Source organism: Vigna angularis, chromosome 8 (genome assembly GCF_016808095.1).
Source record: "Vigna angularis cultivar LongXiaoDou No.4 chromosome 8, ASM1680809v1, whole genome shotgun sequence".
NCBI classification, from domain to species: domain Eukaryota; kingdom Viridiplantae; phylum Streptophyta; class Magnoliopsida; order Fabales; family Fabaceae; genus Vigna; species Vigna angularis.
In genome coordinates, this window is record NC_068977.1 from 19239778 (window position 1) to 19258921 (window position 19144).

The 19144-nt window shown below is 34.3% G+C and overlaps 1 protein-coding gene across 2 annotated transcripts; it reads right to left on the reverse strand.

The window, feature by feature from the left end:
- Window positions 1-1021: 1021 nt before the first annotated feature.
- On the reverse strand, window positions 1022-2921 carry LOC108345120 (tryptophan aminotransferase-related protein 4). Of its 2 annotated transcripts, XM_017583692.1 has the most exons (5): window positions 2577-2921; window positions 2196-2493; window positions 1813-2105; window positions 1425-1708; window positions 1022-1340 (listed from the first exon to the last, which is right to left on the reverse strand). In XM_017583692.1, the coding sequence occupies exons 1-5, from the start codon at window positions 2861-2863 to the stop codon at window positions 1147-1149; spliced, it is 1356 nt and encodes a 451-aa protein (XP_017439181.1). In that variant the 5' UTR covers window positions 2864-2921; the 3' UTR covers window positions 1022-1146. The 2 variants fall into 2 exon arrangements, with proteins under 2 accessions (XP_017439181.1, XP_017439180.1); XM_017583691.1 differs by having other exon boundaries at window positions 1813-2493.
- Window positions 2922-19144: the final 16223 nt, after the last annotated feature.

Below are 19144 nucleotides of genomic sequence, written 5' to 3' on the forward strand. Positions count from 1 at the left end.
GATGTTAGATCAATTGGATGACTTGGATTTAGAACATTATATTAGATTGTTTTATGTTTTATTTATAAATACATGTTCTATGGATGATTGGATGATTCAGATGTTATATTGTTTTTCTGATCAATGATTGCATGATTGAGATGCACATTATGCAGGTCTGTTTGTGGTTGGAAAATGTTATGCAGGTCTGTATGTGGTTGGAAAATGTTATGCAAGTCTGTTTGTGTTGTGAACAATTTATACAAGTTTGTTTGGTTTCATAAGAAATACAATTGTGCCTGAGATCTACCTGGAACTTACCGAAGGCTTATGCCCTTCGGTAATTACCCACGTTTGGTAATTACCGAAGGGTTCTGCCCTTCGATAATTATTGAATGCTTCCCCCCTTCGGTAATTACCGATGGCCAAACCCCATCGGTAAATGTTAGCGACAAGAGATTTATCGACGACCTCTTGACCGTCGCTAAGCCGTCGATAAATAGTCATTACCGGTGGCTTCTGGTTGTTACCAAAGGCTTGTAGCCTTTGGTAATGCCTTTTTTTTGTAGTATGATTTTTCACTGTGAATAAAAATGCATAAAAACAAAGTTAATTCTTTTTGATTCAAAATTTTAATTTTTTTTCTTTCGCATATTCTTTTGTTTTTATTTTAAGAGAAAATGAACCTTTAGAAAAAACATTCATTTTGTATATTTAACTAAACATACAATCTTCAAACAGATGCTAACACAATATTTACAAATAACCAACTCTTGGAGTCAGTTTGGTTTTCATGAATCATGTTCTTGTCTTATGGTTTATTTATAATTTTCAAAAAAAAAAAAATTATAGTGACAACTTCTTCTGTTTTTTAAATTTTTTATTTTTTATCATTCCATTGCGATTTTGGTTGAGAAAATTATTACATTATTTATTAAATTTGTTAGACACTAATTTAGTTGTTTAACAGTGTTGTATATTGTAACTAATATAGTAGACAAATGAAAAATATATATAGTTTTACTCTTAACAATTCCCACTGGATAATGATATAGATACAAATTAATCAGTTATAAGCTAAATTGTTATGCTTATGAAATAAACATTGTTAAAAACAACGTCTAATACCCTATAGAAACCTTGAGGACACAAAAAGTAGGATTAATTTTATTGTTTAGAAACAAGGGCTTCGAGCTTGTTTATGAGTATATCAAAGTCATCTTTGCTCCTAATGAGACTGAGACGCACGTAACGATTGTCAGCACTGTACATGCTTCCTTCATACCCATCGATGCCTCCAGCTTTCAACACTTCATAGCAATTCTTGTCTTCTTCTCTTTCACACTTCAACCAAGCGTATGCTGTCATACGAACAAATTCAAACCAAATTGGTATTCAAGGAAAAGGAATACGTGCACTTCACGTTATTAGAATTTGACGTTTACCTGGTGAAGGATCTCTATCCCTCTTCAAGAAGGTGCAGTATTGGGAAGACAACTTCTGTAGGGAAAATCGTTTTGATTTACCTATGATTTCTTTCAACCTTATCCAACGATGTCTCATGGTTGAATATGCAAATTTGAATATCTCTTTTCCATCATCTCCTTCAAGAACAACATTCAAAAGCTTTAAACATCTCAGCTGTGCCTCACGGGAAACTCCCATGGTGTCCATATCCAAATATGTCAACATCTTTTTATACACTGCTTCATCCTTTATTATTGCCCATCTGTTAAAACATCACAGTGACTAACCATTAGCAAAAAGTTTATCATTTTCATTGAATTAATTTATATAACTGTTGATGAATGTTTCATAGAATAAATATCTCACCCAAATCTGCTCCCAGCATGGCCTGTGAACTTGGAAATTGTGAAGATCATAAGATCATCATCAGCTGGTGAAGGAATGGCAGTGTAATGTGGCCAGTAATAGGCACGATCATTGATGTGTTTTACATTATCACCTTCAAGAACTCCCTTAGTCAACTTTCCATCAGGATTGTTTGGTGAAGTAACAAACTCAATGAATGTAGAGCTGCTATCTGTCTTGTTTATCCATGAGGACGTGCTCCCTTCATAACTAAAATTCCTAGCATTGAAATATTCTGTCTGTGTTCTATACACCTGCAAAATGTTTGTTGAAATGTGAGAACAAAGCTCCAATTTTAATACGTAGAAATTTTGTTGAAATAAGTGTTGAATGGAACTACTTACAGGGTAATACGGTGGTGTGGCTACCACTTTTGCTGGAGATTGTGAAGAGGTATCAGGAGAAAAGGCATAAACAGCAGCATTTAGGAGTTGTGTTGAGCCACTTCCAAATACAATGTATTTTCCTTCAGTGATTACGTTTCCAACTATGGCATGAACCTTTTCTATATGGTCCACCAATAGTTGTGAGATGTATGATTCATCACTATAAGAATAACCCATTCTGTGCCAACCTGATACTAATATTGCACTGTTTGCAGCATGTCTCATCCAAAATGGCTCCAAAAAATAAGGGTCCCCACTGCAGTTAACATATTAAATATGGCACTTCAAAAAGGTTGAATTCAAAGCAGTTGGTGTATTGAATTTTTGAGAAGTGTTTACCTTCCAGCATTGGCATAACAATTAGATAAAAGATTGGAGCAATCAGATCCAGTGTAGCATGGATTGCACTCACAAACTTGTTGATGGCCTTTAAGAACAAGACCATCTAGGTATGCTCTTCCATGTCCTGAACATTCTATGGCTGCCACAGCCTCAGCTTCTTCTGCAGCTTCTCTGCTCCAACTGCCTTCCCATTTTCCTATGTAAACAATCATGTTTGAGCTACACAACACAGTCATCAATGTCACAGTGAATGATAAATTCATTGGACTTGTTTTTCTGGCCATTCTCTCTGAACATAGTTTTTCTTATCAAATGGTAATATTCATGCAGTTTCTGAGTTCAACTTTGAGATTTCTGAAATAAATTGGCTCTTGCCATCCAACTTTTTCTATATATAATAAATAAATAGAACATTAACACATTAAAAAAAATTAATGTTTCTTAGTATAAAATTAACGAGTATATTAGTCTCAATAACGAGTAAAATTAACGAATATCAATTTTAATAAAAATATTTGTTAAAATTTATATACAATTTAAATTTTGTTTGAATTTGAGGGGGGACAAAATTGTTTAATTTTTAAAATTAAGACTAAATTGAGACAAAATAAAAATACAGGGATCAAATTGAGACACAGTAAAGATACACGGATCAAATTGAGACTAATGCAATGACACGTGGCCTGACAATGACACGTGGCACTGTCAGTGCCATGTCACATTGTCATTGCCACGTGGCAAAATATCAGTTTGACACGTGGCTTGTTTTTTAATTTTATTTTTTTAAAAAAATTAAAAATAATTAAAAAATTCAAAAAAATCACAAACTGACACGTGTCACCTCCTTTAACGGTGTTAGTACAGAACTAACGGTGAGGTCTAAATTGATTCAAATTTTCACAATAAGGGACCTAATCGAGATTATTTACAATACGAGGACTTATTTGAGAAAATCCTACAGAAATAAGGATGTCCGAGATGATTAAACCTAACATTAATGAAGAAGATGAATTCATACATGCATGAGAGGAAACTTGGTGAAATCTAAACCCCAACAACATATTCATCTCATATTTTCAATATCATCCATTCAGCTTTGTGTTTAGCCTCAATTGATCAAATTGCATTCATGTTTATTTTTATTGCATTCTCAATTGTTCTTCAAAAGTCTTAATTAGTTGGGTAATCTCACAACTATTTAGTGTCGTGAGTCCTTTGGGAAACGATACTTGATCTTACCATTTTATTATTACTTGATACGATTCGGTACCTTTGCTGATATTTTAACAAGTTCATGGACAAGTGATAAACAAATTTTTAATCCTCGAAAACGGAGTCAAAAACTTGTTAATACCTCGGCAAGTGTATCGAGTCGTATCAAGTAATAATAAATGGTAAGACCAAGTATCGTTTCCAAGAGACTCACGAAACTAAACAGTTATGTGATTACTCAACTAATTAAGACTCTTAAGAACAAATTTTGAGGTTTTTGAATGCAAATGCAATAAAATAAACATGAATGCAATTTGATCAATTGAGGCTAAACACAAGAATGAATGAATGAAGTTGATGATATTATTGTTGGGGTTTAGATTTCACCTAGTTTACTCTCATGCATATATGAATTCATCTTCTTCATTAATGTTAATGTCACTTTCTAATTTACCTTAAACCCGATGTCTCGGTGAAGAAAGCCTAATCCTAATTACTAGTTCACAATGTCTTGTCTCCCTTGCAATTAATAATGCATAACATTCGCACAAAAGCTTAAAGCAATCGATCCCCTTATTCCTATGTCTAGGTAATATTGCTTCCGGGAGAATTTCCCCAGTTCTAGATTTACCTATATGTGTCCATATAAATAACATCAATGATCATGCAATTGAATGAGTTAAACAAAGCATGCATAAAGCGTAGAGGACAAACCCTAACAATTAATGAAGTAAAACATATATAATAAAAATCAATTCAATACATGAGAGTTTAAGAGGTTACATCTTTCCCAACAACAAATAAGGTTTAGCTATCCATGATCATGGAGAAACTAGATGAACAATGGAATGAAAGAATGAAAGAGATAGAAAATACCTAGAAAGAGAAGACGAGAGCTGCCACAATTTCGAAATCTACCCTAAAGGGGTGAAAAATGTGTTTCTGTACTCAAGTCATCAGAAGATACAAACCCTAAGACATCCAGGTCTTTAAATAGGGCAGAAAAATAACAGAAAATGGGTCCAAGCCCAAAACACATCATAAAAATAGTAGAAAACTGGCCCAAAACACGTGTCGTCGGCGCTCAATGCCAAAATGGCGCTAAGCGATAGGTGCGACACTCAAATGATACTCAGCGGTGACGCTTAGGTGCGAAACAGTAGAAAACTATCACTAAAAATGGTGCTCAGCGCCCCTTTTCCGCTCAGGGCAACTTTTCTGCACTCTGGTTGACTTTTCTGCACTTTGGTTGACTTTTCTACACTCTCGTTGACTTTTCTGTATTCTTGTTTACTTTTCTACATTCCAACCATTCGGTACTTTAACTCTTCTTTCAAATAATTCAATTAGCCTACAAAATCAAGGGAATCTAGCACAAATACATTAAATTCACCTTCAACTCTCTTCACAAAACTAAAGCAAAAAACTTGAGTTCAAACAAGCTTCTGAGTCAAAAAGGGTGTTTTTAATATAAAAATAATGGTTTTTCAATCGTTATCAACAAGAAGCTGGCCAAATTTTATAAGAGCCTAGGGATAAAACATGTTACCATCTCCATAGAGCACCCTAGACGAACGATCAAGCCGAAACCGCCAACAAAACTATTGTTGTACTTAAGAGAAGACTAAGGGAAAAGAAGGAGGCATGGGTGGACGAGCTTCCGGAAGTCTTGTGGGCATACAAATGCACTCCGCACGAGATAACAGGGGAGACACCTTTTAACTTGACATATGACACTAACGCCATGTTGCTTGTTGAGGTGGGAGAACCGTCCCTACGAAGACAATTTGAGCACGTCTGGTTGAATGAACAGGAGTTAAAGATAGAGCTTGACACTCTGCAAGAGCGTAGGGAAGCCGTTGCCATCCACTCTGAGGCATGCAAAAGGCATGTTGAAAAGAGATACAACACTAAGGTGAAGCCCAAGCGCTTCTAGGAAGGAGATTTGGTGTTGAGGAAGACCAGAGACGCAAGACAGATAGTAGCAAACGGGAAGTTGGCGATCAACTGGGTGGGTTCCTTCAAGATAACTGAAGACCTAGAAAATGGAGCCTACCGGTTAAGTCATCCAGACGAGAGAGCAATACCAAACACTTGGAATGCCTCCATTTGAAGTTTTACTTCAGTTGAGATGTCAGCTCATGTACATATTAATATCAATTAAATACAATGAGGAATCCATCTCAAATTACTAAGTCTTTCCTAAGTTTAAATACACAAGCATTGAGTTGGCGAACGACGAGTTCTAAAGTGAACCATAACCAACTAAACCGAGGGGTGAACGACGAGTTCCTTAAATAAGAACCATTGTCGCTCAGATTAAAACGAAAATCAATGAGTTATTATTGAAAGCTATAATTGTCTAAGATTCGGCAATAATCAATTATCACTACTTTCAAAACCTTATAACGACAAAACATAATCGATTATCACTTTTAGTAATCGATTATTACTAGCAGTTGCGAGCTGCCTTTTCAATTTCTGACCTTACACGAACCTTGGCTTATAAATAGAGTTCTCCACAATTCTTAGTATGTAACCTAAACAGTTACAGAGTACAAAATTGATTCTAAGGAAGCTCTAAGTGTTTAAGTGTTGCTTGATCAAGTGCTTGAAGAAGGAGAAGCTTATCTTAGTGTGTCTAAGGTGCAAGTGGTTCTTTACCAAACTGTTTCAAGTTGTTCTTTGTTCCAATGTGTGTCAAAGGAAGGTGTTGCTATCATTTCTGTTAAGAGAGGTGTTTTCTACTTTGCAATGTTTCTTACTTATATTATATCATTAAACTGATTTTAGTGAAAGGTTAATCATTTATTTTAAAGTGATTAACAACTAGACGTAGAATCTTTTGATTCGAACTAGTATAAAAATTATCTATGTGACTTTTCCTATCCTTTCTTTGCTTTACTTTATTCTGTTCGAAGAAAATTTTTAAAGGTAAAACAAACAATTTTGTACAACTAATTCACTCATCCCTTCTTGGTTTTTTGTCCGAACACGCTTTTAAACATTTTGTTGTACGATACCAATTCCTACAAATTTTCATGTCATAAAATTTTATGTTAGTTATATGAAACTTTTATATTGTTATGAAATATTAAAAAGTAATTTTTTGTCTAGTCATACAATGTCGTGTAATTTGATGTGATTTTGAAACCTGCATCAATTATGATGCATTGAATGTGGTGGAATGAACACAAAGACTGAAAAATGGTTCAAATAGGTTGAGCATTCATTGCAATCTAATGTTTTGATTGTTCCAACCATTTCCATGACCCCAATTTATTAATGTCATTGTGGTGAAATTTAAATTGCATGAAACTGGAAAAAAAGCATCCAATCTTCTTTAAAACTCAATTAAACCATTCCTTTTAACTGTAATCCATGGTTGTCAATGAGAATCAACCGACAATAACAATCATGTTGAAGTTCACTACTATACACATATTAGAACAAGTATGTTTAATATTTTAGCCCTATGTTTCATTATTTCATATTACCTATTAAACATTGTTAACCTATTTTGTCATCAAATTGTAGACATTTGGTTATGTGGATCATTACTTTGTTGTTGCATTCCAACACGAACTAGAGATAAATTGGTACTTGGTGGACAACTTTAGTCAAACAAACCATGTTACGTACAACATGGACACAAATAATCCAAGAATCACACATGGTTAGAAAAAAAAAACTTAAAATTGTATACAAAGAAATGTTATGCGACTCACACATACAATTTTGATATGTGGTTAATTGTTATTTGATAACGGTTTAAAATACCATTATTTGTGATGTAATTTTGTTACTAAATACACCCTTTTCTACTTAGAAACTTGCTTGGAATCATGTTTTTGCTTTAGTTGTGTGAATAAGAGAGTTGATGTTGAATTTGATGATTTTATGACTAATTTCCCTTGTTTTGATAGGTAATGAGAGAATGTGGAAAGAATAGATGAAGTGCTAAGGAGTTAGAGCTCAGAAAGGCTTGGAAAATCACCAAAAAGAGGGACTGTACAAAGCTTGGGCGCCCTATCTGGAGGCTTGAGCCTCGAAAAAACGACGTCCACCGCCCTGGCACCCTCCTAGGTCGCCTGAGCGGCGGACCCCGAAGCCTGAGCGTCCAATTGAAGGCTCAAGCCCTACATGAGGACCGTCCACTGCCCGGGCGCCCCAAATGGGGCGCTTGAACGACGGGTTTCACGGGTCAGTCTCAGATTTTGCTTTGTTTTGACTCTTTTGGGCTAGGCCCTGTTTCGAATCCTTTCCGACTCTATTTAAAGGATCCAGGCGCTCCAGGTTTTGTATCTCTGGCTGGAGCAACACAACAACACACTCTTCTACTCTCTGAAGGCAGATCTAGAGGTGGGAGCTTCCTCTTCTACTTTTAGGGTTTTACTATCTCATGCTTTTCCATTATTCATCTAGTTTCTCCATGTCTATGGGAAACTAAACTCTATTTATTTTTGGGGAATGATGTAGCCTTATGAACTCTCATGTATTTGAATTGCTTCTTAATCATATATGCTTTTTCATTAATTATTAGGGAATTCATCTGTTTCAATGCTTGCTCTATTTAACTCATTTAGTAGCATGACTTATGAATTGCATGAGTGTTGGGAGGTTCCTTATCATTAAGGTTCTTGTTGAATTCTCCAAAGGGTAATATTTCTCAGGGATGAGGGTATGAGTACTTGGTCGTCTTAAGCTCTTGATCTTCAGACTTAATTTTCTAGGAACGCTAGAAATTGTACGAACTAGGAATTAAGGCATGCTTATTGTGCCGAGGGATCGGGTTCTAAGTAATTTAGTGAGTGACATTAACATTAATGTAAAAAGAAGAATTCTTATATACATGAGAGTAAACTTGGTGAAATCAAACTCTAACAACATAATCATCTCATTTTATAAACAACCTCCATTCATCATTGTGTTCTCTACTATTGATCAATTGCATTCATATTTAATTTTCTGTTTTTGCATCCTAAACCAATGATCTTGTTTTATTTAAGTCTTAATTAATTGAGTTATCACACAATTGTTTAGTGTCAAGAGTCTTCAGGGATATGATACTTGGTCTTACCATTTTATATTACTTGTGCGATTTGGTACACTTGTCAATCCATCAACATTATTTCAAAATAACAGTTTTTGTATGGAGTTGTTCACCAAAAAGTATGGAGGACTTCTTACATTGTGTAACAAGAGACCCTCAAACATATCTCTTTGTTGTTAAGTTGACACAAACACAAAGCCAAGGAAGTCATTTGGTATGTCTTCCTTCAATTGTTTAAGGATGTAAATGAAAATCTTAATATTTTGTAACATTACAATAATTGACACCATGTCATTACTCCAAAACATGTGGGTTGTCATTCATGTAGGACTTGCAAACTACTTTTGCAAATTTGATAAGAATTAAAGGACATTATTGTCTTACACTTGATAACATAACACCACCATTGGTCGTTAAGTACAATTGGATGAACAACTAAAGAACAATACTATTACCACAATAGTCATTATGGAATAATGTCCATCAACAACCTAAAGTATTAAAATTTTTAACAAACTTAGATAATGGACATAATTAACGCCACTCACAAAATTAGCTATTAAGATATCCTCTAAGGTAGACAATATGAGACAAAAGTACATGTTGTAGTCATGTAATCTCCAAAAATGTCTATTTACCTTCATTCTTCAAGAGTCATTAACGACATGGGTTTGTAATAAAAATCAAACAATTTCAACAATCTTATTTGTTATCAAAAGTTGACTAAATAATTTATAACATTACTTATAACATATATAAAGGACTAAAGGCAATCTCTTCACATGCTCGTACATCCTCCGTTCAATGTACATTAAAGTGCTTGTAGCAAATAGGACGACATACATTCACATGAAATACTTAATACATTTTATGTACACATAAATAAAACTTAAAGACATAAAATGATTATTACAATGTTGGCAATATTACTGATTGGTCGAAAACCCTAACATTTAACATTGCTTAATATTTGACATTTATTACCATTACCACCCTTAAAAAATAGAATAAATCAAATTACTCAACTTTAATTCACAAATTAACAACTTCAATATAAGAAAAGTTTCACTACCTATATTGAAGATTGAAACAAATCACTGTCCTATACAACTTGAACAAACTCATAACCTTTGAACAAGTGTGCACCTATGGTTCAACAAATGAAATGATAACTATAAATGAGCAATCTTCTCACAACATCTCGCATCATGTTAAGCATTATAATGACAAGACTCCCCACTATATCGAGCGATCTCCACAAAAGGTACCTCATCGTGTTCAACATTCTCAGCACAAGACACATTACCGTATGGAGTGTCTTCTTGACAAGGTGCCACATCATTTTCAACATTGTCATCAAAAAACACACCTGCACATTGAGCGCTTTCCTCACAAGGTGTCGCATGGTCTTCAACATTGTCATCACAAGACATACATGCACATGGAGCACTATGATAAAAAAATGTCAGCCAAAACCAGCGATTGATGACTTATAGGGAAAAGTTATTCATGCATCATCCTCAAATGCTTCTTGATGTCCAACATGTGCCTTTCATTCTTTTTCACTTTATTGATCCAAACTTCCTATGAATTGGAGTTAACATCATCCTCTTCTTCTTCAACCACTTCTTCTTCATCAATATGCAAAGCACCATGAACAATGTCAATGGCTCAATTCTCTTCTATTAAAGACCAATCCCAACAACTCTTAAACCATATAAAACATAAAAAAATTACCATAATCACATCATAAAAATAAATATATTAACAAATTAAAAACTAAACTGAATTACTTTGTTGTTATGGAATAGTCACTCAATGCTTGTGACCTTAATCTCACACAAAGTCATTGTAAAACTCTAGGAAAAAACAACTCTATCAGGGGGCTGCTAAACCAAGACGTTCAACAGCTCACAACTACAATAAACAACTTTAATATTAAACATCAAATTATTGAGAAATAATCAATTACAAATTGAACATAACTTATACTAAAAATTTGACAAACAAATTACCTACAACATTGTAGCTATCCCAATTACACTAATGTTATCCAAAGGTCCCTGTTGCATAGATACCAAGTATGCATAAGTTAAGTTGTTCACTAAATAGCTATGCACAATAGTCGTATAGTTATACTTTTTCAAACTATTAATATTGTCTATACTCTACTAGGCATATTACTTACGTGTCTTGAATTTCTAGAAAAATAAAATACTACAAAACAAACTAATGTATACAAATGACATACATTGTGTACATCCTCCTCCTCACTACCTATAATACATTTCATCTTCTTAATAATATCTTTAATGATTATTGCTTGGCCACTGAAAAGTGAAACCACAACACCATTTAAATTTTCATAAATTCTACCTCAACCCCAAACACATACATACAACCCCAAACACATACATACGTCTACAACTATTAAAGACACCAAGTGTTTCATCACATGAAACAATTGGCTCACAAATAGGTGAACATCTCCATCAATAAAAGTATGCATATCACTAAAGTCCTATTAATGTACACATATCATTTGAAAGGTGTATCTCCAATCCTTGAGGGATGAATATCCTTAAGGACATTATTCATTTCAATGATGTATTTTGTATCACAAAAATTACAAAGTCGAACCTATAATTCAATACAAAAAAAAACATACCATTACTAGTTCAATAATAAAAATTAGGTTTAAACCCTCATTTGGTCCTCGTATTTATGTGTCAATCTCAAGTGGGTCATCGTTTTATTTTCGGTCTTAATCGGGTCCATAAACTTGTAAAAATGAGCCAATTAAGCCCTCGCCGTTAAGTTTTCACTAATGGCGTCTAATTGTGATGACGTGTTTACGATGACGTGCATTATTTCATTACATGAATTTTTTTTTTAAATTAGAAAAATTAAAAAAGGAATTAGGGATTTGGAAACCACCGCGCCGTTTGTCTCTGGGTTGCCACCGTCATTGTTGCAGTACGTCCGCGATGCCATCAACCACACTGACACGGATGTTCGACCCTTTCACGCACGAGAGAGAGGTTTCGTCGTCCCCGTCGATGCGCCCTCCACGATCACGAACAAGGGAAGTTATAGAGGAGAAGAGGAGAAGTTAATGAAAGATAAACAGGAAGAAAGTCCACATCAACAACCATTCGTGCAACTACCCAATTCATTCTCTTTTAACTTTTATTCACTCATAATTCAATCCATCTAATTAACTCTAATCATTCCCACTTTTATGTCTCCACGGATAAGTTCGCCGATTGGTTCCGCTTGGAGAAATAAGCCGCGACAACCGTTGCCGTCACCCCACCGTCGGACGGACAACAAGCCGAAGCATGTCAAGGTCTTGAAGCGCTGCTCATCGGCGCCTCTGCTTACACGACGAGAAAACGGCGATGCTGATGGCCAGTATTGGAAAAGTGGAAGAGGCTCATTTTTTTTGTCCTAAAACGTTTTCCGATGCCTTTTTGTCTTCCCCTTCTCCCTTTTTCTCCCCGCGGATTCACACTAAGCAAGTTACTCTCAACTTTACTAAACTATCGTTCTTCGTTTTAATTAATTAATTACTTTTTATAATCATTATCATGAAAATAGAAATGTTTGCTTTTTGCGAAGTTTTTCAACGGACATCATATCAACATTGCCTAGCATTCGAATATACCTGTCAAGAGCAACTACACTTTATCAATTTTCCCCAAATCACACAATCGTGAATTCAGTGCTATATACTCACTCTCCAATTTAAACTGTTTTATAAATAATTGATTTTGGGGTCGCAAAATCTTGCCAAAGTTGAAACCTTTTTCCAGTTTTGATTCGGAAAGAGAAATTGGACAATGGTGGGATGAGGATAGAAAGGGAACATAAGAAAAAGAGAAGGAAATGGTGAGAGGGGAGTGAAGGCTTCAACTTCACCAAAGAGGGAACTGTAATTGTTCCTGCACGAAAATAACTCTTTTCGTTTGTTTTTTCAACGTTGTTATTGCTCTCTACACTCTTCGCTCAAACATGTATGGTGACCTTCCTCATTTGTCACTCTTATTAGTTGGTTCAGTTGTGTGAAGGAGCCTCCTTAGTCTGTATTTTTTCAGATATTTTGATAAGGAAAACCAAGCTTTACTTCATTTCTCTTTTCTTTAAAATCTTGGCCTTGTGAGCATGAATATACGTAGGAATTAGTTGGCACCAAAGACACCTTTGCTCATTAAATTGTATTCCAATCTGATGAGGGTGAATGAAGCCAAAACAAATTTATGAGATTTGAATCAGAAATTACAAATCTTTAGTAGCCGAGAGTGAATTTGTTCTATTAAAATCCTTCTTCTCTTTTAGTGTGGATTTTTCAGGGTTTTCCTTAATGAGCAGACTTGTTTTCGGCCTTGAGATGCAGAGTTATTACCCTCTGTCATTTTAAATTCATGAAGAACATAATAGCTCATGAAATCAGTAGCTTAATCCAATGGAAACTAAAAAAAGGACCCGCTTAACGTTTTAGTATTGCAACACTTGAATCTGGTTTTGATTTTTAATAATCTGATATATGCAAATGAAATTTGGTTGGACTGTCTGCCTCATGAGCTTTGAGGTCATGAGTTACTCTTCCTTATTGTATAATTGCACAAGAGTTGTAACCGGGAGAGTTATGTTCCTTCTTTGATAGCCAACCTATCACATTCAAATTATAACCTTATTTACCGGTTTGGAAGTAGAACAATGATCATGTAACCGTAAAGGTTTACCTTTGGCCAAAATAGTTAACATACTGATGTGCAAAGATATTTAAGGTTGTATGCCCTCTATGTGTAGAGTCCTCGTTGCTATCATATCTCCTCCCTTTTAATAACTTTCCAGAGTACTAAGTCTTCTCTTGGTATGACTTAGATTCTGAAATCTAATTAGAAATCTTTAAATAAACAGTGAAAATATTTGTCAATAAGATCCTGTTGAGTTGATGTTAAAAAGTGAAAAATGGTAGACATAATGTATAAAAAATCAAATAATTAGGTGTGGTTAGAGTAAATAATGAGGAAATGCAGTATAGGTTAAAGAGCAAAAGAGCAAATGACTTAATGTCTGTGAATTGGAAGTTATATGATTAAGTAAATGATTCGTGGACAAAATATTAGAGGAAAGACCATCTTATCCTTATCTTGTTATTTCTCTTCCACAAATTATTAAAGTGTTTTATTTAATTAAAGGATGTGATTAATTAGTTAACAATTGGACCTACTAGGAGCCAAATTGGACTCCTTTCAAAAAGTAGCTTAACTAGTTTTATTATCATTTGAAATGGTGGAGTACAAGTCTGATTTTGCTGGTGTAGAAATCTTTGGATATATATATATATATATATATATATATATATATATATATATATATATATATATATATATATATATATATAATATGAAGTGGTAATTGTGTATGATGAAGAAGTAAGTAGCTTTGTCTATAATCTGACCGTGAGTGGACAATAGAATTATATTATATGACAAAACCAAATGAACATGGCTCATGGACCAAATTAATTCACGGACAGAGTTAGTGGAAACACATGTTACTTTGCTATTGTTATATTTTATAAATAACAATCCAAACTAATCCAAAATAACTTTCTGTCAAAGTTATTCGCTATTTCCCACTGAAATTGCCTTCCATAATGCTCTCACATCTGAATTAAGGAAAGAGTGAGTAGAGGAACTGCCCTCCTTAATCCAAAATAGAAAAAATATGCTACTAGTTTTAGGTATCCAATCTATGCTTTTTCATTTCATTGCTCATTTGGTTTAATTTGGTTTACCTAGCATTGTGCAGGGATTTAATATAAAGTCTTCATGTCAATGGCATGTTGATGGTAATGCCTTATATGAAGATTTTCTTTCTAAAACATCACGTTTTGAGTTAAAATGGAAGTGGATTAGTGATTTTGAGTTGCGGCTGTTTATAACTCATTTTAGAGTTTAAAGACAATTAAAATCATCAAACAAAGTTGCTTGAACATTCGTCTTCCAAAACTCTTCCTTGAAAACCCTTCCTCTTTGCTCCTCCAAAATGTCATCTTCCTCTCCTCTCCACCGAGAACACCATACCCTATACGTGAGCTTGCTTACTGGAACAAACAACATAATGATTTACCATACATCATGTCTACTAGAGGTCTTCAATCGTTAAGAGAGATATCAAATTATATTATATAAGTGAAGAACAATCCTATACAAGAAAGTTTTCTGGAACTGATTAAGTTCCAATCTTACATTTTAAGATAGTATAAGAGTCTATCTTTGCAACTATTATTGGGTCTATCATATTACTTGCTATCAAACTACTATTGAACCACTTTTAAAATATCTAGTCCCACACTGAAGATACCTATTTTTTTAGCAAAAGAAGGTGTGTTTAAGATTTCATATTAAAAATATAATAAAATGATGATATATATAAGTGAGGAAAAGATGATATATAATAGAATGATGTTATAATTAAATTTTGTGGGTTGAGCTATGCATAGACCCCATTGTAAGTATTTTCTTAAGCATCATTGGTTCTTAAATCCTTGTCAATGGTTTTACCTATAATTTTCTGCCGTCTCCCTTTGTGTTTAGCAATTAAGGTACCCTCTATTTGAACTACTCTCCTTAATAGAGCTTATACAAATCCCCTCCACACATGCCACAACACCAAAGTTGAGTTCTTACCCATCTTTTGTACCATAAGTGCTACCCTATCTATTCTGTAATCCATTTGTAAAGAGAGAATCATTTGTTGAATTCAGTTAATTCTCTAGGCAATTTCTCTAAAAACTGATGACTTAGGCTGAAGCCCAATAGACAACCATGAGCCTATCATTAATAAAGTCATGCACAATCAATAAGAGTTGTCATCTATGAAGCCTTGCACCCAAGGATCTTTGACTGGACGTGACATCATGTGGTATTCAGAGCCATGGAGCTACTCAGTCCAACTAAGTGTGTAGTTCTTCTATTTTGGAATTTGTCAACTCTGTTTCCTTCACTGTTTCATTGCTTTTGTTCATCATTGCACCATAGAATTCTGATTTCTTAGGCTCTGATTGTGTTTATTCTTGTGTGTCAAACTTGATTTTTCTTTGTTTTCCTCATTTTTACTCAGTTCATACTGATTTGAGTAATTTTATTTTGAAATCTGTCTAGTTTTGTCCAAAGTCATGTTATATTACTTGTTTTGTTCTCATTCCAAGTATTCTACTGAGTGAAATTTTGTTTTGGTGCATCTAACTGATTGATCAATAGTAAGCACACAAAAATGAGCAATGATATGTTTATACAGAGCTCGGGTGCCTAATTCACATCATCAAAATCACCTTCCTGGTTCATCCCATAAGTTGTAATAATTTCAACCAGTTAGTCACATTACAGCTGATTTCTTCACTTTGAACATAGGGCCATTACTAAGTGTAGACCATTTAAGCTATGATTTGGTAAAGCAAGAGCTTGGTTCCACCTTAAGAAATAGCTCAAAATTGCTGGTATAGCAGTTAGGCGATCTGCTTTATATTTGCTCAATCTTTTTTCTGTGTTAAAATTCTGGTTGTAGCATTTAGACCATTGCTTGTCTGCATCTGATTTAGAGTTGATCTTTAGGAGTTAGTTTGTTGTGTTGCTCATTACCTTTTTCTAAGTCGTATGTTTGCAAATATATTTTTTTGCAGAATTTTCCTATCAAACGTGTAGCCTACCAGCCATTGGTCTCCTGATTGTGATTTTGGAGCTGCTTATTGACCAAATTTGGTTTGTTAGTAGATAATTAAATTTGGTGGAGGCTTGTGGTTCGTCGACGTTGACGTGAGGAGGCGACAGTGCTGAGTAAGGTCTCCTTGGTCCGTTCAGCAAGGTGAAGATTTGGTGCAGCTGTGGGCTTGGACGAATAAGCCACATCGTTCTTTGCAAATCAAACTAGGTTAGTTTTATTAAGGATGAAAACATATTTTTGCATTTGAATTTGAATCGTGATGATGTTTGATGTTTGTAAGTTGTGTGATTAGTTGTGGTAATTGAGTGTTCAATGTTCTTAACTGTTTTTGCTTCATGATCATGAGACACTTCTTCCACTTCCACTACCTGTGGCATTGATGCTATGTGTTTCTCTACCACTGGCTTATGTTTCATTACCTCCTTGTTTGTGATCATCTGCATCCTTTAAAACATGAATTTGACTTTGTTTAGTTACATTGATACTAGCTACTGTTAGTGGAATGAATTGGTCATTGATGTTGGTTTTAATTGTCTTTTTTCTTTTCTTTCTCGGAGTGCTATAATGATGAACCCTACTATTTCTTACTATAAAAAAGATAATTCAAAGGGGTTTTAACATTACGAACCTATAACAGGGGAATTATCCTAATTATTTTTCATGATACACCCCATTATTATTAAATGCATTCTTATATTAATAGTGGTATTAGTAGACAAACTTGTTCGTATGGTGTTCTCTATGTTTCGATTCCCTTTGAGCTCCCTTACTTTGTCAGCTACTCCAATGTCCCCTTTCAATTGGTCTTCCTTGAATTCATTAAAGTTCATATTTTTCTGTGGATTGTGACAGACTTCATGAATATACCACTAAGAGTGCTTCCAATTTAAGCCTAACTTTTCTAATTCTTCTAACACTTATATATATATATATATATGTATATATATATGTGTGTATATATATCTATATATATATGTACATATATATATATATATATATATATATATATATATATATATATATATATATATATATATATATGCTGTAGAGGAAACACACAATAATTGAACACAATATAATTTTTGTGTATGTCAAAGATATATAAGTATATATACAACATATTCTGATTTAAATCTGATTAGATATCATAGTGGTGAGATAAAGATGAGAGATGAAGTATTTCCCCATCTTCTTGTACTTCTTCTGCATCACTGTCTTACAGTTTTGAGTATTGAAGAAAAAACTGGTCCCTGCTCTATCTTCTTCATCTGTCACTAGAATAAGTCCTGCAATTGTTTTCATCTGTGTCTGATAACAGTTGAAAAACTATTATTTTCATGCTTAAAATTGATACTAAAAGCAACCTTTAACACTTAGAAACTAGCTTGGAATCATGCTTTTGTTCATATTTTTGGAAATAAGAGAGCTGGACAGTTTATGCTTGATTTCAGTGTTTTATGCAGGTTTTAAGGTGAATTTGTTGAAAGAAGTGAAGGAGGATAGAGATGGAATCAGAAAAGAACTCAAAAATTGCAAAAGGATAAGCCGCAAGTACCGCTGAGCGGTAGTATACCGTTGAGCGGCACTCAGGAACACCCGTTGGCTCCGTTGAGGGCTGAAAATGCAGCTGAGGGAAAAATTGACTTTGCGCTAGTACCGCTGAGCGGTGGTATTTTGGGCTTAGGCCCACTTTTCTGTAATATTACGAATAGTATATAAACTTTAGGACTTCCTAGGGTTTGTATCTTTGGCTGGAGACGAAGTAAACACACACCTTTCCACCCCTTGGAGGAAGATCTTGGATGCTAAGGCTACCTTCTCATCTTTCTAGGGTTCTATCTTTCATTCTTTCATTATTGTTCATCTAGTTTCACCATGAATATGGTGAACTAAACCTTGTATTGTTGTTGGGGAATCAATGTAGTCTTGTGAAACTCTCATATATGGAATTTATGTTTTAACATCTTATTTTAAGATACATGCTTTCTTTCATCATTAGTTAGGGTTTTTCCTCCTTGCTTAAAGCTTGCATTGTTTAACTCATTCAATGCCATGATTATTGATTTTGTCGATATGAGAACGTACGGGGAAATCTAGATCCGGGGAATTTCTCCCAATAGCATATTGCCTAGACATAGGAATATGAGGGTTGGTTGCCGTTAAGTTTCTGCACTTCAGAATTAATTATTAGGGATGCTAGGAATTGTATGAACTCGTAATTATTAGGGATGCAAGGTGATTTAGAGAGTGGCATTAACATTGATGAAAAGAATGATGAATTCCTAAAGTATATGAGAGTGGATAAGATGAAATTGATTACCCCAACAACATACTCATCCATCTAATACATTAAAGTGTTTGATTTCCTCTTTTCCATTGATCAAATTCATGCATACATGTTTAATTATTGTCTTTTGCATTTAAAACCTACAATCAATTGTTCACAAGTCTTAAATAATCAACCAATCATATAACTAACTAGGCCGTGAGTCCTTTGGGAGAACGATACTTGGTCTTACCGAGTTTATTACTTGATACGATTCGGTCACACTTGCCGAGGGTTAAA